The sequence below is a fragment of the Pseudorca crassidens genome, chromosome 7 (assembly GCF_039906515.1).
Source record: "Pseudorca crassidens isolate mPseCra1 chromosome 7, mPseCra1.hap1, whole genome shotgun sequence".
NCBI classification, from domain to species: Eukaryota; Metazoa; Chordata; class Mammalia; order Artiodactyla; family Delphinidae; genus Pseudorca; species Pseudorca crassidens.
The window spans coordinates 22,587,395-22,612,141 of NC_090302.1; the positions used below are offsets into that span (position 1 = coordinate 22,587,395).

The following is a 24,747-nucleotide window of genomic DNA, read 5'->3' on the forward strand; positions in this document are numbered from 1 at the left end:
AATGAACTCTTCTAGTTTTTGCTTCTCTGAGAAGTTCTTTATTCCTCCTTCTATTCTAAATGATAATCTTGTTGGGTACAGTGTTCCAGGTTTCAAGTTTTTCCCTTTCAGCGCTTTGAATATGTTATGCCACTTCCATCTGGCCTGCAAATTTTCTGCAGAGAAATCAGCTGATAGCCTTATGGGGATTCCCTTGTATCTGACTCTTTTTTTTTTTTTTTTTTCTCTTGCTGCCTTTAGAATTCTCTCTTTAACTTTTGCCATTTTAATTATGATATGTCCTGGTGTGGGTCTGTTTCAGTTCATCTTGTTTTGGACCCTCTGTGCTTCCCATACCTGGATATCATTTTCCTTCTTCAGGTTTGGGAAGTTTTCAGCCATAATTGCCTCAAATACATTTTTTGATCCCCTTCTCTCTCTTCTTTTTCTGGAACCCCTATAATGTGAATGTTGGAACACTTAATGTTATCCCAGATATCTCTTAAATTGCTTTCATTTTTAAAAATTTGTTTTCCTTTCTGACTTTCTGATTGGGTGGTTCCCATTATTCCAGATCACTTATGCATTCTTCTGTATCACTTAGTCTGCTATTCATTCCTTCTAGTGTGTTTTTTATTTCAGTTATTGAATCATTAATTTCTGATTGGGTCTTTTTTATGTATTCTAGTTCCTTGTTCAGTGTTTAAGTCAATTCTTTTTCCTAATTCAGTTAACGTTTTTGTTAGCAGTGTTTTGAATTATTTATCTGGTAAATTGTTTATTTCTATTTCATTATTTTTTCAGGGGTTTTCTTTTCCTCTTTCAATTGAGTAGTTCCTCTGCCTTTTCATTTTGCTAAACTTTCTCTGCCTCTATGAACTTAGATAAAACAGTTCCCTATTGTGGTCTTGAAGGGGTGTTCTTATGTGGGAGCATCCCTATACAGACTGCTTTTAGCCAGTGCCTTTGGTGGGAGTGCTGGGTTTGACATGGATGCCATTCCCATCTTTCCTTAGGGTGTGCTGGCAGCTTTCACCTTGGTGGGGGCGGGGGTGCTAGAGATGGAGGGGCAAGAGCTGGAGCCAGGTGTGAGGTGGGACTTCCTTTCTGCTGCTCAGTGGCTGTCACTGCCCTGTCAGGGGTGGGGGGGTCTGATCCCAAGCTTCTGGGGCAGAAGCCCTGAGGGTGGAGCTCATGTTGGCTCTGTTCCCTTTAAGTGTGTGTTTTCCCTTCTCCCTTCACTGGGACTTTGCCCCAGAAGAGGGAAGTGCTGAAGCAAGTGAGGCCTGTGCGTAGACAGAGGTCTAATGTGTTGCCTCCGTAGGTGGCTGTGGCTCTGCTCAGACACAGCCTCAGGTGTGAGCCCCCTTTGTCTCTCACAGCCGATCATTCTCCCCTTCCTTTACCACCCCTGCCCTGTTGTGGAACTACTCCACAGGGCTGGTGGGTACCCGCATGGATTCTCAAGGAGTGTTGGAGAGTTAGCTGTGGTAGGGGGACGCCATCAGAGATCTGGGCAGCTCCTGGGGCACTACCTAGGTAAGCACATTGCTCACGCATGCTCCTTATGAGTGGAGTCCAGTCTTCTCCAGCCTTTCTGTCTGACTCAGTGGTCTTCCAAATAGCCAAGGGGGCTTGTCTCCACTGTGTCGGACCCCAGGACTAGGATGCCCAGTCTCTGGCTTGACCTGCTGACTCCCCGGGGCAGGTGTCCACTTGTGTAATCTCCCTTTTTCTCTGGGTCCCTTCCCAGGGGCACAGGTCCCAAGCTGACTGCTTTTCTTCCCTTCCTACTTGACTACTTTTGTATCTTTCTTACAGCCTTGGATGTATAGGAGTCCTTCTGCCAGTTTCCAGGTTTCAGTGAGAATTCTTCCACATGTAGATGTATTTTTGATGTGTTTGTGGGAGATGATGAGCTCTACGTCCTTTTACTCGGCCATCTTGATCTTGTTCCCCATACTGTTTTGATTAGTATAGCTTTGTAATGAAGCTTGAAATCGGGAATTGTGATGCTTCCAGCTTTATTCTTCTTTCTCAGGATTGCTTTGGCTATGTGGGATCTTTTATGGTTCCATATCAATTTAGGATTGTTTGTTCTATTTCTGTGAAAAATGCCATTGGAATTTTGATTTGGATTGCACTGACTCTATAGATAGCTTTGGGTAGTATGGATATGGTAACAATATTCTTCTGATCCATGAGCACAAGATATCTTTCGATTTATTTGTGTCTTCAGTTTTTCTCATCAGTCTCTTGTAATTTTCAGCGTACAGATCTTTCACTTCCTTTGTTAAATTTATTCCTAAGAATTTTATTGTTTTAGATGCTATTATAAGTGGGGTTGTCTTTCTTTATTTTTCAGGTATTCATTATTAGAGTATAAAAACACAACGGATTTCTGTATGTTTATTTTTATATCTTGCAACTTTACTGAATTAGTTTATTACACCTAACAGTTTTTTGATGGAATCTGTAGGATTTTATATAGTTAAGATCGCATCATCTGCAAACAACTTTACTGCTTCCTTTTGATTTGGATACCTTTTATTTTTATTGTCTAATTGCTCTGGTTAGGACTTCCAGGTCTATATTGAATAGGAGTGGTAAGAGTGGATATCCTTGTCTTGTTCCTGATCTTGGTGGGAAAAATTTCACCCTTTCACCGTTGAGTATGATATTAGCTGTCAGTGTGTCATAATAGCCTTTATTATGTTGAGGTACATTCCTGCTATACCCAGTTTGTTTTGAGTTTTTATCATGAACGTATGTTGAATTTGTCAAATACTTTTTCTGCATCTATTAAGAGGATCATATGACCTTTATCCTTTATTCTGTTAATGTGGTGTATTACATTAATGGATTTTTATTATGTTGACCCATTCTTATATCCTAGAGATAAATCCCACTTGATCATGGTGTCTCATCCTTTTAACATGGTGTTGAATTTGGTTTGCTAGAATTTTGTTGAGAATTTTCGCATCTGTATTCGTCAGGGATATTGGCCTGTAGTTTTCTTTTCTTGTAGTATCCTTATCTGGCTTTGGTATCAGGGTATGCTGGTCTTGTAAAATGAGTTTGGGAGTGTTCCCTCCTCTTCAGTTTTTTTGGGAGAGTTTGAGAAAGATTGGTATTAATTCTTCTTTAAGTGTTTGATAGAATTCACCAGTGAAACCTTCTGGTCCTAGTCTTTCCCTTTCGGGAGGTTTTGCTTTTTCAGTCTCCTTATTATTGGTCTGTTCAGTTTTTCTATTTCTTTATGATTCTGTCCTGGCGGATTGTATGTTTCTAGGAATTTATCCATTTCTTCTAGATCATCCAATTTGTTGGCTTATAATTGTTCATAGTCATGACTCTTGTTCTTTTATAACCTCTTGTAACCTGGCTGAAACTTGTTTGGAGATAAATGGGATCCAGAAAATAAGTAAATGATGGAATATCTGCCTCTGCTTTGAAACGAGCTTCTTGTTTGGAGAAACTTTCCCAGCTCTTGGTCAGTATTTCTTTATGTCTCCTCCATTTGATGGATGCACTACAGTTATTGCCTGGCTGTGAAAGAGTTAATGTTTCCCATTACCAGGCACTGACATAGGCAGTAGGGGAAGTCTGGCTCATTTTGTTTCAAAATACACCATACCTCAAATAAGTACAAACAGCTGCAATGTGGGATTGGGGCCAAAAGAAATCCGTGTGATGCTCTGAGCTCCAACTGAGAGGAGTTCATGTAACATGGACCTGAGATCAGGCTCCAAAACGAAACCATCAGGTCCCAACAGGAGGAGAGTCCTTGCTTGTCATCCTGGTCACCTCCACAGCCACCGCCCAAAGAAACTGGTGTGGTTCGAGGTGACCTTTTCCTTTTCCCTCTGGAACCACTTCTCTGCAGCGGGTTTAACACTACATTCAGTTTCTTGGAGCCCAGAACTACAGTAATGTAAATTGGAGACATCTTGGAACACAGAGCATTTATAGATATGTTGCCTGCTTATTTTATTTCCATGACTTGGCTTAAAATAGCAATCACACTGAGTCCGACCCTCCAGCACACTCCTCCTTTTCAAGCCCCCGTTTCAAGCCCCAGTTCTTGGTCAGGTAGAAACTGCTGCAGCTGAGTCTGTTTGGTTGTTTCTTCATCTTCCAGATTTTTTAGGTAATATCAGTTTAGCAAAACCTTTTTTTTTTTTTCTGATCCCTTTTATAACCAGAATTTCATTTTTCATGTTATAATGCCTTATCTTCTCTTTGGAGTGGCCATATAATCCCTTTCACGCTAGTGAGAAATATTCTGCATGATACTCTTCATTCTCCACATGTTTGGATTTCCCCCTGTGATCTTCTGGACATTCAGGATAGCATCTTTCAGGCTGATGGTTAGAAGTCTTTAAAGTGGCACCTCACAGCTGTTTTTAGGTCTCCACTTGGTTTTTAGGTCACATCGCAGGCAGAGGGACTTGTGGCTACTTTGTGGCTTTATTATCGCCTCACAGTTTAAAAAAGGCTTCTTTTCCTGTCTATATTCTGCTTCTGTGATAAACAGCTTCAACAACAATCGAAAAAGATGCCAGATATCCACTGTTACATTGAAAACCCTTTCATAAAAGGAAAACAGGAGTTTGAATACCATTCACTTGAGAGTTAGGGAGGAGCCCTTTTTTGGTTTATTTGTTATCATGGTTACTGAGTTATTGTGAACAGAGAGGAGTCATTTGATTCCCTTTGCTTCACATTCCTGATTTCTTCCACAGGGTGATATGTTTGAAATGTTGCTCACAGAATTGTTACATTAATGAATGAGGCCATCCTTTCCTTGTTGACCTCTCAAGTGGGCAAAAGCATGTATGTGAATTCTCAGGAAAACTACAGTCTTCACATATCTTCAACCCAGCTGGGAATAACTCATTCTCCAACACAATACTAGTTTTCTTTAGATTTCCCTCTATTACCTACTCTTTTAAAGAGGTATTGCCAAGAAGGACTTCACTAAAGAAAAGTGATATCTATTGTAGCAGGAAAGGAAATGAAATTTCATTTTTTCCCCCATGGTGAATTAGATACTAGGGTTGTATTCAACAGGTTTGATTTTTCTTTTTCCCCTTAAAACTTTGGGCAGGATCTATAAGTCTAGACTTAGGATGTACACTGATTTTCTTTTTTTTAAAAGCTGTTATCTCCGACTTAATTAGAAGTTAGTGAAGGAAACAAAGTTTCTTATTTGGTTCTTGAACTCTGAAAATAAACAAAAATTTCATATTTTTGAATAGCACACTGTGGGCCAAACAACATCTGGAAGAGATTATTCTCACTAGTTGGCAGAAGAAATTTCATAATCCACCGCCTCAAAGAACATGGTACCTTGTCACATTTTCCCTGTATATGGGAAACAAGACATTCTTAGGACCACATTTGTGGGGTATCTGCCCTTTTCTTTGTTCTGCATTGAATATAAATGTGTCTCTCTACTACTATAGTGTTTCTTTAGCTTTTGGAAATACAGCAAAACTTGGTGGGATGTTGCTGCCTGCACTGTTTACTGTGGTCCAGATTTCTCCTTTTTCAAAAGACCTTTTCGGCAGCGTGCCTCCTATACTCTGCCGTTTGTCTGAGACGTCTTTTCCTGTCTTCTCTAAAATCAGGCACGTGTGTGTCTGGGATAGTCATGTAATTTGTAACAGTAACTTCTAACTAGATTAAAATTTTTTTTTCTTTAAATTCAGTTTCTTCTTGTGCACATCTATTCTTATGGTTAGTAGTGACACAGGAACACTCTCTTCCAATTAAACACATTTTATTGTAGATCATGGGGCTTCTCCTCCTCCCCCACTCCTCCTTTCTCAAACTTACAGAAAAGTTGCAAGTGCAGTACAAAAATGCAAAGAACCTTTTATCTTGCCAAGTCAATTAGGAATGAATTACTGACATGCTGTCCTAACACTCTCAAGTACTTTATAATGTATTTCCTAAAAACAAGAACATTCTTCCACATAGTCACAAAACAATCATCAGAGTTCAGAAATTAACATCATTATTATACTATCCTCTAATATTCAAATCCATTTACGTTTTCCCCAATTGTCTCAATAATACCCTTTATAGCAAAGGATTCATTTCAGAATCTTGCATTGTGTTAGTTGGTCATGTCTCTTGTTATGGGGACAGTTTCTCAGTTTTTTTTCTTTTATGACCTTGATCTTTTAAAGATTATAGGATGGTTATTTTGTAGAATGTTCCTCAATTTGAGTTTGACCCTGTTTTTTTTTTTTGTTAATTAAACTCAGATTTTGAAACTTTGACAGGAATATCACAAAAGTGATGCCATAGTCTTCTCATTGCATCCTATCAGGTGGCACACAATGTGTATTTGTCCCAATTTCTGGTGATGTTTACTTTGATCACTTGATGAAGGTAGTGTCTTCCAGACTTCTCCACTGTAAAGTTACTGTTTTTCCTTTGTAAGTAGTAAGAATTTTGTGGGCAAGTATTTGAGTCTATGTAAATATCCTATTTCTTGTCAAACTTTTATTAGCTAATTTATATTATAATGAACTCAAAGATTCCTATTTTATTCAAAGTGTTATAAATCTGTTCTGTCATTTATTTTGAATCTCAAAAATGTCCATTTGAGGCCAGGAGGGGCCCTTTAAGCTAATTTCCTTGTCTTTTTAACTTCTTCATAATTCTTTGAGTGCTCTCTTTCTTTCGGGCACAAGAAGATGTTCCAAGTCATTGTATACTTCCCTGGCCACAGCTCTGGACTCAGGCGTTTCTCCAAAGAGCCTGGTTCCTTTCAGTAGAGAATGGTATTTAGAGACCAAGATCGAAGTGCTAGGATACTCATAGTTTTTGGGGTGCCACTACCCCCAGACCTCTGACTTGCATACACACACATGTACACCCCACCACACACTCTTAAACCTCTATTTTTATTTCTATAGCTCTTGAAAACCATGAGTCTGTATCTCTCTCTCCTCCTCTGCTGGATGCCCCTTTACCTTTTATGCTCTGACAAGTGCTGTCAGCTGCCTTCCCATGGGGACATCCTCCTTACCTCACTTAACCTCTGACACTCGGCATTGGGCTGCCCTTGCGTTGTTACAAATATATGTATATATTATAGTTAGCGCTCAGATTTTCTTATAAGCCAGTGTTTTCCTTTCAAGGAAAATATTCTTTAAATATTGTATTTTAAAAATCTGTATCATAGCATTTTTCTTTATTATAAGACATGCTTCGTATTAATACTTTTTATCGGGGACGTACATGAAGTGCATATATTTAAAATGTGCCATTTGATTTGTTTTGACGTGTGTATATACTCTTGAAATCGTCGCCACCATCAAGGTAATGAACATATCTACCACCCCTCAAATTTTCTCCTGTCCCTTTGAAGTCCTTCCTTCTGTTACCTTACCCTCCCCTCATATTTCCTGGCAATTACTGATCTGCTTTTGGTCACTATAAATTAGTTTGCTTTTTCTATAGTTTTATATAAATGGAATCATACAGCCAATGCTGTGTTTTGTTTGGCTTCTTTCACTCAGTGTAATTATTCTGAGATTGGTACATGCTTTTGTGTCTCTAACTAGTTCATGTCTTTTTATTGCTGAGTAGTAATTCCACTGTATGGACGTTACAGCAATTTGTTTATCTGTTTGTTTGTGAATTGACATTTGAGCTGTTTCCAGTTTTTGGCTATTAAAGATAAAGCTACTGTAAACATTTGTGCTCAAGTCTTTGTGCTGACATACTTTCTTTACTCTTGAGTAAATACCTAGGAGTGAAATGGCTTGATTGGATAGTAAGTGCATATTTAATTTTAAAAAAACCTGCCAAATTGTTTTCCAAATTGATCCTATCTTCCATTCCCATAGCAGTGTGTGAGAGTTGCAGTTGATTCATATTCTCACCAACACTTGGTATGGTCAGTCTTTTTAATTTTGGTTATTCTATTGATATGTAGTGGTATTTCATTGTGGTTTTAATTTGTTTCTTCCTAATTGCTCTTCTGTGCTTATTTGCTGCCTGCATAATCTTTGGTGAAGTGTCTAAATCTTTTGCCCAGTTTAAAAAGTGAGTTTGGTTTTTTACTGAATATTGAGATTTTTAAAAATACATGTTGGATACAAGTCCTTTATTAGACATGATTTGAAAGTATTTTCACCCAGTTTGTGGCTTGTTTTTTAAATTTACTTAGTGTCTTTTTTGTTTGTTTTTTTGCGGTACGCGGGCCTCTCACTGTTGTGGCCTCTCCCGTTGCGGAGCACAGGCTCCGGACGCGCAGGCTCAGCGGCCATGGCTCACGGGCCCAGCCGCTTCGCGGCATGTGGGATCCTCCCAGACCGGGGCACGAACCCGTGTCCCCTGCATCGGCAGGCGGACTCTCAACCACTGCGCCACCAGGGAAGCCCCTTACTTGGTGTCTTTTGAAGAGCAGAAGAACTTTTGATGAAGACTAGTGTTTCAGTTTGTTTTTTATGGATCATGCTTTTGATATCTTTCCTAAGAAAAATTTGCCTGACCCAACTCCGCAGAGATTTTCTCTTATGTTTTCTTCTAGCAGTTTTATATCAATAGTCCTAGGTTTTACGTTTAGGTCTAATGAGCTAATTTAAGATTACTTTAAGTTAATTTTTGTGATTTGAATTATGAAGCAAAGTTGTTTTTTGTTTTGTATTCAAATAAACAGTAGTTCAGCACAATTTGTTGGAAAGGCTCTTCTTTCTCCACTGCATGGCCTATTTACCTTTGTCCAAAATTAGTTGTTCATATAAGTGTAGGTCTACTCAACTTTCTATTATGTTCCATTAATCTATTTGTCTTTCTTTAGGCCCATACCACACTATCTTTATTCTTTATATCCTTTAATGTCTATTGGGTCAGTAGTGACCACCCCTCTTTTGTTTCTGCCATTAAAAATTTGTGTCATCTTTTTTTCCTAACCAGTTTGGTTAGAGGGTTAGCAATTGCATTGATTTTCTCAAAGAACAGCTTTTGGGTTTATTGCTTTTATCTTCTGCTATTATAATATTATTGTTGTCTGCTGTTACTCACTGTTTCCTTTCTTTCTGCTTACTTTGGGTTATGAGATCATCTTTTTCTGGTTTCTGATGGTCATTTATTTGAGACTTCTTTTCTACTATAAATGTTTAATGCTATCATTTTCCTCTTCGACACTGCTTTAGTGGCACCCCATAAATACTGATGCTTTGTTTTTTTCTTCATTCAAAACACTCAAAATATTCAATTCAAAATACTTTCTAATTCCTCCTTCAATTTCTTCTTTATTGCATAAGGTATTTAGAGAGATGATAGTTTTCCAGCATTTAGTGATCTTCCAAAGATCTTTCTGTTATTGATTTCTAGTTTAATTCAGTTGTGGTCAGAGACCATACTTTATATGACTTGAATCCTTTTAAATTTATTGAGACTTGTTTTATGGCCCAGAGTATGGTCTATCTTGGTACCAGTTCTTTTTGCACTTGAGGAGAATGTGTATTCTGCTGGCACTCAGTTAAGGGTTCTAAAAATGTCAGTCAGATCAAGTTGATTGATTATGTTGTTCAAGTTCTTGTTATCCATATTGATTTTCTGTTCTATCTGTTAATTACAGAGGGGTATTGCAATTTTGGCTGTAATTGCGGATTTATGTGTTGCTCCTCTCATCAGTTTTTACTTCATATCATTGGAAGTTCCCTTATTAGATGTATAAACTTTTATTATTGCTGTGTCATCTTGATGAATTGACCCCTTTATCATTATTAAATGACTTTCTTTATCCTTGGTAATGTATTCTGCTCTAAAATCTACTCTGCCAGATATTAATATAGGCACTCCAGTTTTATTTTTAGTGTCAGCTTGGCAGATCTTTTTCCTCTTCCTTTTAAACTATTTGTGTCTTCATATTTAAAGTATGGTTCTTGTAGGTAGTATATCTTGTAGGGAGTTGGGTCTTGCTTTTTTATCCAGTGTGACAATATCTGCCTTTCAATTGGGTTGTGTAGACCACTTCTTGTGTGTATGTGTGTGTGTGTATTTTGTTATGGTTTTATTTAAGTCCATCATCTTGCTCATCTTGCTGTTTGCTTATTTGTCCTGTCCATTCTTTGTTTCTCATTTTTTTTTTTTGCATTTGGTATATTTTATGATTTTTATCTCCTCCTAAGCATATTAGCTATAATTCCTTGTTTTGTTTTTAGTGGTTGATTCAGCATTTATAGTAGGCTTAAATTTATTTTAAGGTATATTTATTTAATTAAATTAATTATATTAAGTGATATTTTCTTAAGTGATACTTTTAAGTGATATTATAATCCTTTATAGTATACAACAGTATATTTACTTTTCTCCCTCCTAACTTTTCTAAAACTTTTATTTCTGTAATAAATCCCATCATTAGTATTTTTGTCAGTTGTCTTTTTAGCAGCTTTATTGGGATATAATTCAACTATTTAAGGAATACAGTTCAGTGGTGTTTGATATATTCAGAGCTGTGCAACTATCACCACGGTGTTAGAAAATTTTCTCCATCCCCAAAGGAAACCCCACATCTGTTATCAGTCATTCCCTATTTATTCTTTCCAATCCCCTGGCAAACAACTAATCTACTTTTTTGTCTCAGAGGTTTGCCTAGACTGGGCATTTCATATAAATGGAATCACAGTATTTGGCCTTGTACGACTGGCTTTTTTCACACAGAATAATGCTTTTAAGGTTCATGCATGCTACAATAGCATTTATTATCATTTTATTTTTTTCTTGCCCAGTAATATTCTATTGGTAAGTCCCCTACATACGAACCTTCAAGTTGCAAACTTTCAAAGATGCGAAAGTGCATTTGCATGCCCAGTCATGTTAGTTAATGTGTCTGGTGTGAACTACTGTACTTTTCAAGGTACTGTACTGTAAGATTTAAAATGTTTTCTTTATTTTTCGTGTTTCTTTACTTTTCTGTCTTTCTGGTTCTCTCTTTTGCGGTACTCTGTTCTGTGAACTCTCGCTGCCTTGAGCTTCTTGGGTTCTCATATCTGCCTCTTTAACTCAGTAGGTTCTGTGGATCCCACCTGGATTTCCCCCGTACTGTGGCTGGACACTCTTGAGGCAGGAAGCTGGGGCAATCATAGGGCTCACCTTGTTCTTTTCCCGCTTCTTAGATGTCCAGTATTTTATAGTTTCTTTTTTTTTTTTTAGACACACAATCATCAGGTCCCTGTTACTCTATCTTAGCCCTGTACATTACTTTTCTGTAGAAACTTAAAATACTCATACCACCTCAGGGCACAATAGATATATATGTATAATCTTGTTGTGTGTATGTGTTTCCCAAATGGGAGTGATATATAGATACCTAATTTCAGTACAATTTAATTTTTATTGTCTGTATAAAATTGAATTGCATGTGAACATAGTTTTAATAACTCAGTTGGCAAGCACTATATTATTAGATAGTTTCTACAATTTTCTAGTAATATATTGCATTAAGCCCTCTTGTAGCAAAATCTTTGTCCTTTATTAACACTTTCCACAGTATAAACTCCTAGTTGTAGAGTTACATACCCTCTGATTCAACGTACTTTTTAGGATCTTGATGCAAACCATACACACACATACACACATCCATATTGTATTCCAGGAAGATTATAACAGTTTATCTATACCAGAAATACATTTGAGTGCCGATTCTCTTACGTTGTGGCAAACACATCAGAAAGCTGTCTTCCAGGCATAACCTTTTTATGTTGAGGTACGGTCTTATTTTTATTTTTAAAAATTTATTTTATTGAAGTATAGTTGATTTACAATGTGTTAATTTCTGCCTTATGGCAAGGTGATTCATATATATATATATTCTTTTTCATATTCATTTCTATTATGGTTTATCACAGGATATTGAATACAGTTCCGTGTGCTATACAGTGGGACCTTGTTGTGTACCCATTCTATATGTAATAGTTTGCATCTGCTAATCCCAAACTCCCACTCCATCCTTCCCTCCATGCCCCCCAACTTGGCAACCACAAGTCTGAGGTACAGTTTTAAACGGCTCTTCTTCAATTCAGGCCCTCAGAATGGATTTTCATTTACTCTCTGAAAAGAACTTGAAATTTAAGCTACTGGAAACCTTAAGTAATGGAAGATGCCTCTGTCCACAGACTCCTTTGCTGTTAGTTTTTTCCTTTTTTTAATATATTTATTTATCTTTGGCTGCATTGGGTCCTCGTTGCTGCGCATGGGCTTTCTCTAGTTGCAGCGAGCGGGGGCTACTCTTCGTTGCGGTGCGTGGGCTTCTCATTGCGGTGGCTCCTCGTTGTGGAGCACGGGCTCTAGGCACACGGGCTTCAGGAGTTGTGGCTCACGGGCTCAGTAGTTGTGGCTCACGGGCTCTAGAACGCAGGCTCAGTAGTTGTGGCACAGGGGCTTAGTTGCTCCATGGCATGTGGGATCTTCCTGGACCAGGGCTCAAACCCGTGTCACCTGCATAGGCAGGTGGATTCTTAACGACTGCGCCACCAGGGAAACCCTCCTTTGCTGTTGTTTACTGTTATTCTGGGCTGAATACTTTTCTTATCACAGCTGTAGACTTCTGCATTCTGGCCAGCTATTTTGACACTTTGCCCCCATCCGCATTTGCTTTCCCTTTTTCCCTCTTTCCCTTCCCCTTACACCCTTCTATTCTAAGTAATCTGGGAATTACTTCTGATTTTAAAACATGCGCTTGCTCTTAGAAGGAACTATCCCCCAAGACTCCTCCATTGGCTCTGGTTGGAAGAGTCTAGCTCAGCCTGAGGGTTGGTTATAAAGTTGTAATCTCCTTGTCCTGAAACGTGTGGACTGCAGCCGCTCCAGCATGGCTCAGAGGCTCGCTCCATGAACACTCCTCAGTAGAAACGTATCAGCCCTATCTATGCTTCCACTTTCTTGCGTGGAACTCTTGATTACCGTTAGTCTTTTCAGGACTCTGGCTCTGGGTCCCTGTACAGCTGGCTGAGTCAAGGCATGCAGATACTAAAGAGATCAGGAGTTTAGACACTGTGGGCCTTGGGTAATGGAAAGAAACAGGGTGGTAGTAAGTAAAGAGTAATTCTTATTCAAAGAGTAATTCTTTTAATTGTCCTGTCTTTCAAGAGGATTTTCTCAGTCTTTTGAGTTGACTTCTCTTCCTTTGTTCTCATCACCTAGTTCTTCTTGCTCTCTCCCTTATGATTGAGCACCATTCTTTTATTTTTTTTTGAACTTAGAGGATGTGTTTCTCTTTTGGCCAATTTCTGACCCATTATTCCTAAACTTCAGATTTCCCCCATTTTCTAAATAATATAGCACAAAGTAGCTTGAGCTTGAAACTGTAAATAGAGTACGGCCAATACATCCTTGGACCTAGTAGTGACAACTGTTCTGAGATTTTTCTGAAAATTGTGTTTTTACCATTCCTGGTTATTTTGACAAGTTTCAGGATAGCATCGCTCCCCAGCAGGAACACTTTCCAAAAGGGAAAACTGTATGTCTGTCAATACAGTCTTTGAAATCCAAACAGTGAGTTTATTTAAATACGTTTTGGCCAGTTCCTTCCATCTGTAGAATCCTGAACTCTGAACTGTTAAAATACGTGTAAAACAGTGCGACTGTGGTGTTTGTGTTTCTTTTGTGCAGGCAGCGCGCAAGCAGGATGGTCTAGCTGTACTCCTGCCCTTGAATGCATTAGCTGAGTGCCACGTGGAAAGAACGGTAGACTTTTAGGCCAAAAGTAGGTCTGATTGAAAAGCTGGAGAAGCAAATGGAAAAACTGATCCTATATGTGGAAAAGGAAAGATTTTTAAGAGCATGAAATATACTGTCTTCAGTGAGTATATTGAAGCAAGATCTTGGGTCTGATCCTTTGAAGAAGAAAACTGCTGCTGCCATAGGTAGAAGGTGGTATTTTAAAACAAAACATGAGGAAATTATTTGGTCTCTCAAGTGCTTTTCTGACTTCCTTGTTCTAAATCTGCATGTGAAGCAAATGGACTCTGAAAGTGATCACAGCTTTCTTCATCCCAGCTGGACCATTTGCCTCCCTGGTTTTATGGGAAGCAGTGGTAAGGATAGGAAGCTCAGATAAAAAAGTGTAGCACTGCCATCCCTTTGTCACCCATTTCCCCTTTCGCTCTTTAAATTTGGCCTGAAATTCCTCTTTTAGCAACTTTAGAAATAAAACAGTATTGATTGACTCTCAAAAGGTGAAGAATGTTTTCTTTCTTCTTGCGATTTCCTGGAGTTTTTAATCTTCGTTTATTACAGTGACATGCATTTCAGTCATATAGCTTTTCTTTCAGTAGTTATAATAGCTGCATTTTTTGGTCACCGTTTTTATCACAGATATCCTTGGTTTACATGGATTGAGAAGAAGCTCATGCCGAGGCTTTCCTGAGGACATTAATTTGACACATGATTACCTGCATTATGTCATCAAGTGGAGATTTCAGGGTGAAATAAATCCTGATTATATTTAATACACGTGCCTTGTTCTTGCTATTGCAGGTAAATGACACCTTGGCCGAATGTATACTTTTTGAGTCATTCTATATTTCTGACAAAATAATGAAAATTGCTTCTGTGTCTCGTCATCTGTTGTGGCCAAGCTGATGACTGTGTCCAGCCTAAGTTTTTCCCTTTGTGATTTGATTTTTCCCCACTTTGTTTTTTAATGGGAATTCTTTTAGCTCTTGAAGTTTAGTTATTTAACAAACCTGCCTTTTAACTGTGGTAACATATAAATGACATGTAATTTACCATCTTGATGGTTTTCAAGTTCAGTAGTGCTAAGTATATTTACATTGTTGTGAAACAGATCTTCAGAATTCTCTTCATCTTGCAAAACGGAATCTCTCTACCTATTAAACAATTCCCTGTTCCCTCCTCCCCCAGCCCCTGGCAACTACCATTCTACGTACTGTCTTCTATGAATTTGATTGCGATAGGCACCTCATATAAGTGGAATCACAAAGTATTTGTCTTTTTGTCACTGGCTTATTTCACTTAGCATAATGTCCTCATGGTTCACCCATGTTGTAATATGTGTCAGAATTTCCTTCTTCTTTAAGACTGAATAATATTCAATTGCATGCATATACTACGTTTTGTTTATCCATTCCATCTGTCCATGGGTTGCTTCCACCTTTTTGTCTATCATGAATAATGTTGCTATGAACATGGGTGTACAAATCTCTCTTTGAGACCTTGCTTTCAATTCTTTTGGGTATATATGCCCAGCAGTGGAATTGCTGGATAATATGATAATTCTATTTTTATTTTATTTATTTATTTTTTCAATTTAATTTTATTTTTTAACATCTTTATTGGAGTATAATTGCTTTACAAGGGTGTTAGTTTCTGTTTTATAACAAAGTGAATCAGTTATACATACACATATGTCCCCATATCTCTTCCCTCTTGCATCTCCCTCCCTCCCACCCTCCCTATCCCACCCCTCTAGGTGGTCACAAAGCACCGAGCTGATCTCCCTGTGCTATGCGGCTGCTTCCCACTAGCTATCTGTTTTACGTTTGGTAGTGTATATGTCCATGCCACTCTCTCACTTCGTCCCAGTTTACCCTTCCCCCTCCCTGTGTCCTCAAGTCCATTTTCTAGTAGGTCTGCTTCTTCATTCCCGTCTTGCCCCTAGGTTCTTCTGATAATTTTTTTTCTTTTCTTTTTTTTTTTAGATGCTATATATATGTGTTAGCATACAGTATTTGTTTTTCTCTTTCTGACTTACTTCACTCTGTATGACAGTCTCTAGGTCCATCCACCTTACTACAGATAACTCAGTTTCATTCCCTTTAATGGCTGAGTAATATTCTGTTGTATATATGTGCCACATCTTCTTTATCCATTCATCTGTTGATGGACACCAGTTGATTCCATGTCCTGGCTATTGTAAAAAGAGCTGCAATGAACATTTTGGTACATGACTCTTTTTGAATTATGGTTTTCTCAGGGTATATGCCCAGTAGTGGGATTGCTGGGTCGTATGGTAGTTCTATTTGTAGTTTTTTAAGGAACCTCCATACTGTTCTCCATAGTGGCTGTATCAATTTACATTCCCACCAACAGTGCAAGAGGGTTCCCTTTTCTCCACACCCTCTCCATCATTTATTGTTTGTAGATTTTTTGATGATGGCCATTCTGGATAATTCTATTTTTAAGTTTTTGAGGAACTGCCATTCTGATTTGCGTAGGAGCTGAACCATTTTACATTCCCACTGGCAGTACATAGAGATTCCAGTTTCTTCACATCCTTGTTTATTTTGTTAGCAACCATTCTAATGGATGTGAGGTGTTATCTCATTGTGGTTTTGATATGTATTTCCCTAACTATTAGTGATGTTGACTATCTTTTCAGGTGCTTTTTGGCCATTTGAATATCTTTGGAGAAATATTTATTCAAGTCTTTTAATTTTTAGTTCGGTTGTTTGATTTTGTTGAATTTTCTTTATATGTTCTGGATATCAATTCCTTTTTAGATCTATAACTTGCAAATATTTTCTCCCATTCCATGGATTATCTTTTCACTCTTTTTTTTTTTTTTTGCTGTACGCGGGCCTCTCACTGTTGCGGCCTCTCCCGTTGCTGAGCACAGGGTCCGGACCCGCAGGCTCAGCGGCCATGGCTCACGGGCCCAGCCGCTCCGTGGCATGTGGGATCTTCCCGGACCGGGGCAGAAACCCGTGTCCCCTGCATCGGCAGGCGGACTCTCAACCACTGCGCCACCAGGGAAGCCCCTTTTCACTCTTGATTGTGTTTTTGTGCACAGAAGTTTTAAGTTTTGATTTAGTGCATTTTATCTATTTTTTCTTTGATTGTGTTCTTTAAGCCTAAGAACTTATAATCTTTTAAGAAAAGTTTACTTTTATTGTTAAATAACTTCCGTTCCATTTGTTCTTCCAGGGGTACCAATTATTCTTATATTGAATCTCTATTTTCTGTGCTCCACAGCCATAATTTCTAATCAGTCTAGTAACTATGTTGAGTATAAGCGCGTGTGACTCTTCTTAAGCTTGTCTTCCGTGGCGTTAGCTTGGTTTTCTGTAGTGGCACTTCTGCCTGTTGTAGTTTTAAATACATTTTTAGTTTCGGCAGTGATCTTTTTTTGCTTTATTTTTAAATCAGCGTTAAAATGATTTAAATGTTCAAATGTTTGAAATTTAAAGTGTCAAATAGCTATATGAGGCTTTCTAAGGAAAAGGAATTCTTTTCTCTTTCCCTGCCATTTACCTTCCCCATAGCTACCATTTTCAGTTGGTTTAGCTGCTTCATTGGGTATTTGCATTGCATCACTAAGACTTGTACTTTTTGATACATCAGTTTCAAGTATTGATAGACATCCTTCGTGAAGGATGTGCTGCATGCATACTCCCCTCCTGTACCTCTTCATCCTGATATAGTTAGGTCGTGATTTTGATCAGACCATATTCAGTATTAGTGTTATTATGACCTTGTTAATGTCATTCACAGTGGAGCCATTTAGAATTCAGGTAGAATTCTATGGATCCTTTTCTTTTTCTGTAAATTCTTCTCCTTTAAATTTTAATTATTCTTCTTACGTTTTCTTCGTCTTCTTCTTATGTTTGCTTATTATTTTTCTGTGTGCTTATTATTTTATTCTATGTGCTTAGGATTCTACGTGCTCATTCAGTCGCAAACTCTGTCAGTTCTAGAAATATCTCAACATACCCAGACAGATGGTTATTCTGCAAACGTACTTTGTGAGTCCACTTACCTGTCATCCAGCGATGTCCTTTCACAAGTAGGCCAGGTATTCCCTTTAGTTTTCTCCTGAATCGAGCTCCTGTTCCTGTATCCCATGCCTTCATTTTGATTAGTTTCCTCCCTGTTTTGCAAAGGACATCCTGCAATAAGATTGTAGACTGTAAATCACTTTCTTCATTGTCCATTGTCTTCTAGCTTCTAGATTGCTGTTGAGAAATGCAGGGACTTTCTGGTGGCTAATCCTTTGTTTATGAGCCCCCCCATCACTTTCTGATCAGTTACAGGAATTAAAAAAAAAATCTTGTGTTTAAAAAAATCATGATAATGTGCTTACCGTGGGCATATTAAAATCGATGCAGGTGGGCAGGTATGCATCAGTGGACCCTTACAGTCAACAAACTTAGGACTTGTCACTTTAGGCAATGTTTTGAGTTTGTTGTTTGATCCTCCCCCCACCCCCGTTCCATTTCCTTTATTTTTTTTTTATTCTGGAATTGCTTTTATTTGGCGATTAGATCTCCTGGATTAGTCCTCTAGCTTTCTCATTCTCACTGTTCTATTTTCCTTCACTTTGTTTTTTGGCTGTACATTTTGGGCAAGTTTCTTAACTTTATATTCCAGTCCTTCTCCTGCACTTCCACTGATTGGTTTTTAAGTCTCCTGTTTGTTGTTTGAATGGGTGCAATATCTTCTTCCTGATGTTACTGTCGTTAAGGTCTTTTCATCTACTCAGATTCAAGAGAAGAATCTTCCAGTCTCAGGCTTTAGATATAAGGCTGGCTTCAGATGCTTAAGATAAATAAATAGATAAATAGAAATAGAGAAATACTGAGAAAGACAGGCTATAGCTCTGACCTTCCTCTATCACGTCATCTTGTCCGTCAGGCTTGAGGTTGAGAGTTTCTTCTGTTTGGTTTCTGCTGAACTCTATAGAGTAGAGAGCTCTCTGAAGAAGGATACACACATTTCAAGTCTGAAATTTTTTCCTGTCTGATCTAAATGGCTCTATTTATGTGTAACACTTTCTAAAATTTTGAGGGTCAATGTGTCCGTTCCTGGTTTCAGCATTGATGGCTGCTTTCCTCCTTTAGTACTTTGTGTTCATCTGTTCTGTTTTGAGAATGGAAGCTTTGAAATCTTTAGTCATGTAGGCCCCACCCAAAGCTCTGGTTTATCTTCTGCTTCAGTAATACCATTTTCTGCTTTTTCATTCTGTTTTCTACTTGATCGACTGCCTTCATTCCAGTTCATAATTCATAATTTTTTTGTTAATGCCGACTCATTTCTGATCTCATGTTTTTCTAAAGTTCTCTTTTATGTAGTATACCTATTTCTTAAGTAAATATTTGCTCTGATTCTATAGTCTTCCTTCTCTGGAGCCCCATGATATTTTTCATTTGCCTGGTGGATTTGGATTTTTCTGTCTCTTATCCTCAGAGAATGAAGTCTATGCATATTCAGTATCAGGTATTACCCTGCATTCTTTCTAGAGACTGAAATGAGTCACTGTTTGACTCAAGTCCAGATGAAGGAAAAAGGTTAGCTTTATAGTAGATAAATTTGCCGGTTAGAAATTCATCTTCCTATGAGGCCTAGGAAAAAAGCCAGCATCGGCTCCAGAAGTAATCGAAGGGAACATTTGCCTCAGAACCAGAGACTTTTTTTTAAGGTATTTGGTGTGGCACTCAGTAATTAGCAAGATCATTGTCACTTGGCATGGCTGCCCATATCAGAAAGCCAGCTGGTAGTGCTTTCTTCCCACATATTTTCTGGGCCAGTCATTATGGCCACATGTAAATTAGAAGTAAATACAGCCAGAGATTACTTGCTCAGTTGGAGCCATGAACCCCTTTTAAGGAGCTGAGTGTATTTTAAATGTACTCCAACACTCCCTGGCTTAGTTCACTCCAGCCGTCATCCCTCTGAACAGGGAGCATCATTGTGAGTCTATTGGGGTCTCATTTACTTATTTTCTGTCCACCTAATTACAGTTTCACATGAAGGGAATGTTGAGCCTTAAATGTTCTCCAACCTTCCATATTGATTCTTTCCAGTTTATTTCTGGAAGTTTAAGCAATAGCTGGGATCCATCTGTGGCTTGATTCAGGGTTGATTGATCAATGTAGGGTTGATTCAGGATATTTCATTTTCTTATATTCAATTGGTTATTTTCCGTTAATCTAGCACAGAACCATGAGCCTATGTAGCTTTCTTACTTGTAAATGGTATTTTATCTATCCATTTTTAAAAATATTATTTTTTTAAATTGAAGTATAGTTGATTTACAATGTTGTGTTAGTTTCAGGTGTACAACAAAGTGATTCAGTTATATATACATGCATATCTATTTCTTTCAGATTCTTTTCCCTTATGGGTTATTAAAAATATTGAGTAGAGTTCCCTGTGCTGTACAGTAGGCCCTTGTTGGTTACCTATTTTATGTGTGTGTGTATATATATATATATATATATACATTTCGAACTATAGGGAGGGATTTTGAGGTAATTCATACCCAAAGACTGTAAGATGGATGAATGGGCAAGTCAACAGGTGACAAAGCTCATATTCTGCAAGTGAGTGGCATTAGATGTAGTTTGGCAGTTTTGAGAAGAATGATATAGATTAGAAGGCATGCCTAGAATGGAAAGTGGGGACAACTAGGGAAGAAGGGAAGGGGCAATAGTGACGGCCAAGGGCACCTGCGGTTAATGGAGCTGACTCACACTGCTTTGTGGTTTCCTGTACCTGGAGCTCAAGCAAAGGAAGTAGAGAGTTACGGCGAGGGCAGGCTATAAGAATTGCAGGGCAGGTATCTAAATACTTGGAAGAGTTCAAATAGGGATGAATTTCTTTAAAAATTCCGTGCAACTCTGTAGTTAGCAGTCTGGGGCTCTGGGAAAGCAGGACACAAGATGTCAACGTAATCCAGCTTACTTGGCCAGAGACTGAATGGCATCATTATTTAGGATATTGTCTTTTTTGTCATCACATCTCTTCCCCCATGATTTGTACAGTTTTGTAAATAGGCTGGGAAGTAAATAGGTTTCATGAATGTAATTTTAAGACATTGCTCCCTGAGAGAGCTATTTTATACCCTTTGAGGTAGTATTGCTTAGCTCTTACATTTTAAGAGTTAAGTAACCATATCCCATCTTACAAAAGGCTCTTATAATGTAAGAATAAGTTCAACATACACTTTTATGAATCTTCTAGTGTTATACACTATTATCTCAGAAATAAAGATCTCTTCGTCTGAAAAAAAAAGGTTTAACAAAAGCATCAAAACTCGGTATGTCTTAGATGCTTTAGGGGAAGACAGTTAATGTTCTTCTTCAAAATATGAAACTAACAATCTGTACTATCTACTATGTAGCTCAGGCATGTGTCACATAAATCAAAACTAGGGGCACATCATGAAAGTTTTATATGGATGAGAGCAGCCCAAGGTGCTCTCTTTCAGGGTTTGGGGAAATAGTTACTCTGCAGAACGTCTGACTTGCATCCTGCTTCCTGAAGGACTTTATGAAATTTTTGCTTAAAAAATCTCCAAGCACTTTCTCACTGTTAATTTTTGTACACTTGGAGGGTTCGTCTATGGAAAGGCCCTGGGGTGGGTCCTTGTTCAGGTCTCTGCTCCATCATTTCCTGACCACATGACTGGGAACAATGCATTGGGTTTCTCACCTATGAAATGAGTTAACAATATCTGCCTTAAACTGTATGTGAAATGATTGTGCCAGTGCTCAGCATCTAGTAGGTGTTCATTAAATCTCAGTCTCCTGCCCCTCCCCCTTTTGCTGTCAGCAGTGATGCCATATGGCATATTTGTCACATCCATTTCGATATCCCTTTCCCGACTGCAGGCTGGGTGCCCAGCATTCACCTTTTGGGCAGCTCTGTGTACTCTGATTATTGAAAATATTTTATGATTTTATCGCTTAATGATTTAGCTCGGCAGAAGTGATATTGGGCCAGCACACAGAGCGTGAGTCTTTTAGAATAGAATCTCACTTGCCTGCTTGTTTTGCTTTTTGGTTATCATTGTTTATATATTTATATATTATATAATATATTTATATATTCATCTGTCCACTCCACATATAATAGAGCAAGAAGATGTGAATTGTCAATATGTGAGAAGGAAAAAGGAAAAATACAAAAGTAGAGGTGGCACAACATGGTACCAGAAATAAGTTCAGTAGGAAAGAGTGCACCATAGGGCCCTGTAATTTTCCCAGGGTAGGCTCGGCTCTCTGGCACCCCTCATGAAAGAGGAAATACACTCTGTGGATGTGTGCCTTTCTCCTGGGCTGTTACTTAAAATCACAGTGTGATAAACAGCAGGTATTTTTCCCTCTAAAACTGGGACTGAGGAGAACATCACTGTTGTCCTAGGGCAGCTATGGAATTTTGTGTGGAATGTTAGACCAAAATGTGGCTTGACAGCTTTACTTCTTATCTATTAATAAAAATAGTCACTCTGGGGCTTCCCTGGTGGCGCAGTGGTTGAGAGTCCGCCTGCCGATGCAGGGGACACGGGTTCGTGCCCCGGTGCGGGGAGATCCCACATGCCGCGGAGCGGCTGGGCCCGTGAGCCATGGCCGCTGAGCCTGCGCGTCCGGAGCCTGTGCTCTGCAACGGGAGAGGCCACAACAGTGAGAGGCCCGCGTACCGCAAAAAAAAAAAAAAACAAAAGTCACTCTAACAGAAAGGTAGAGGAAGAAAATAGGAAGGTGCCACAGTTCTAAACAACTAAAACCTAAAGTGATTAAAACTACAGTATGAAGGCTAATACACGGAGACAGGATAAAAATCAGAATGTAAGGTTCAGAAATCAGAATGTAAGTTGCTGCCAAACCGTGATTGTTTCTTAGGAAACAGTTCTTCTGAGGTTATGTGACTTGCTCAGCGTAATCCAGCTCATAGAAAATAGTGCCAGAGGATTTGGCAAAGACTTGGGTTAAATATCCAACTCTGCCATTACTTAACTGCTCAAGACTTGGATCTTGTGATCCTGGTTCATAACTTTTACTATTATGAAGAGTATCCTTTGCCGATAGTTTGGAAGTATTCCAGTGTTATCTTGCATGCTGCTGAAACCAGAAAGTATATTTACAGACAAAAGCTCCCTGCGGGCAGGGGCAGGCTCCATTTTATTCATTGTGCCCTTAGTTCACTGTAGATGCTTCATAAATATCTTTTGAATAAAAGAAAGAACATTGTAAGATGGTATGAAACCAACCTAAAAATGAAAATTTTTCTTAAAATGAATGTATTTTCTTAAATTCTTAACCTGGAAAAAGGTCCCCTTCTGGACTAAATTGCAATGTGGAAATTATCGCATAGGTCTAGCATCCTCTCTCTAAGGGTGTCGAGAGGAATTGAGAAATGTACTCTTCCTCATACGTGTGGAAGTCTGGTTTACAAAGCCCCCCCCTCCCCCAATCCAAGTACTTCACTTTTTCTTGTGACCGACTCATGTCTATCACTTTGGGGCGTCTTGCCTTTCTTTAATCCTGAAAGTGGTAACAAGTTCCCTAAAGAAATGTAAACATGGAACACATTCACTTATGTCTCATCTGGGACTTGCTCGCTGCTCTAGGGCTGGTTCTGCCGTTAATGAAGAGTAAGGTTCCAGTCATCTCTCTTCTCCAACCCACAGGGTTTTTCATCTGCTAATGGGCAGGGTTGAACTGGGTGTCTCTAAGACCCTTGATACTATTATTCTTTTTGCCCTTTGTCTATAAACTGTCAGCTCTTAATTGTGAGTCACTCAATTCCTTTGTTATTTAATGACAGGATGGCTCTTCCCTCTGCCCACTCTCCCTGTCTTCACAACTTGAAATCACCTGCCCAAAACATCTAGCTATCATACCAAGTTGGATTCAGACTTATGAAAATACATCAACTGATTTGGATGAGTGGTACAGAAGTCCTCCCGTGAGATGTTAGATGCTCCCTCCCGGGTTCCTCTTTTCATTAAGCTGGTAGTTGGCATTTGGTATAGGGGATTTTTCACTTCCCGTGGCCAAAGGTACTTCACTCGCATATGCTAGTCCTCTGAGGCTGACGGTGGGTTTTCCTATCCTTTTCCAGGTACACAGTTGCTCCTAGCATGACCGTGATCTGATCAGCAACCACGAGAATCTGACTCCCGTGTGGGGTGCCTTAGTGCTGGGGCCTGGTCACCGCCCACAACTCCAGAGCTGCCATGGCTGCTGCCTCTACGTCCACCCCTGTCATTTCACAGCCCCAGGTATGTGATTCAAACCTGCATAGGTTTGGGCTAATCATAGTTTTGTTGAGTATTTCAATTGAATTTCAGAAAGTGTGTTTGACTTTGGAGATCATGTGTCTCCTTTGAAGTATCATTTGGTGGGGGATTTTTTGAAGAGTATTTTTGTGAGGGAGGTGCTTATGGTTTCCAGTGCCTAGGGTGTCTGGCTGTTACCGTAGGCATCAAACTCCAAATCAAGACAGTCAGTAGTAAATCCTGCTGTTGGCTTTTTTAGGGTTTATTTTGGAACAGATCTAATCTTTTTTTTTGGCTGCGTTGGGTCTTCATTGCTGTACGTGGGCGTTCTCTAGTTGCGGCGAGTGGGGGCTAGTCTTCCTTGCAGTGCGTGGGCTTCTCATTGCGGTGACTTCTCTTGTTACGGAGCACGTGCTCTAGATGTGTGGGCTTCAGTAGTTGCAGCACGCGGGCTCAGTAGTTGTGGCACATGGGCTCAGTAGTTGTGGCTCGTGGGCTCTAGAGTTGTGGTGCACAGGGCTTAGTTGCTCCACAGCATGTGGGATCTTCCCAGACCAGGGATGGAACCCATGTCCCCTGCATTGGCAGGCGGATTCTTAACCACTGCGCCACCAGGGAAGTCCAGAACAGATCTAATCTTACAACAAGTTTTCTGAATGTTGTCTTGATGTCCTCCTCCTATAATGATGATTATTTTGTCTTGACCTGTTCTAGTAACTTTGAGAAGAAAATGCAATTCCAGAAACTTCTGAACCACAGTAATATGAGTTACTTTT

At 39.0% G+C, this 24,747-nt stretch overlaps 1 protein-coding gene across 7 annotated transcripts in view; it reads left to right on the forward strand.

Moving 5' to 3' along the window:
* Window positions 1–24,747, forward strand: part of LPAR1 (lysophosphatidic acid receptor 1) — a 164,029-nt gene that overhangs the window by 54,865 nt on the left and 84,417 nt on the right. For all 7 annotated transcript variants that reach the window (XM_067743678.1, XM_067743681.1, XM_067743677.1 and 4 more), the window contains exon 2: window positions 23,815–23,974. In XM_067743678.1, coding sequence (XP_067599779.1) covers window positions 23,930–23,974 — 45 coding nt within the window. In that variant the 5' untranslated portion in view covers window positions 23,815–23,929. The remainder of the gene's footprint in view (window positions 1–23,814; window positions 23,975–24,747) is intronic.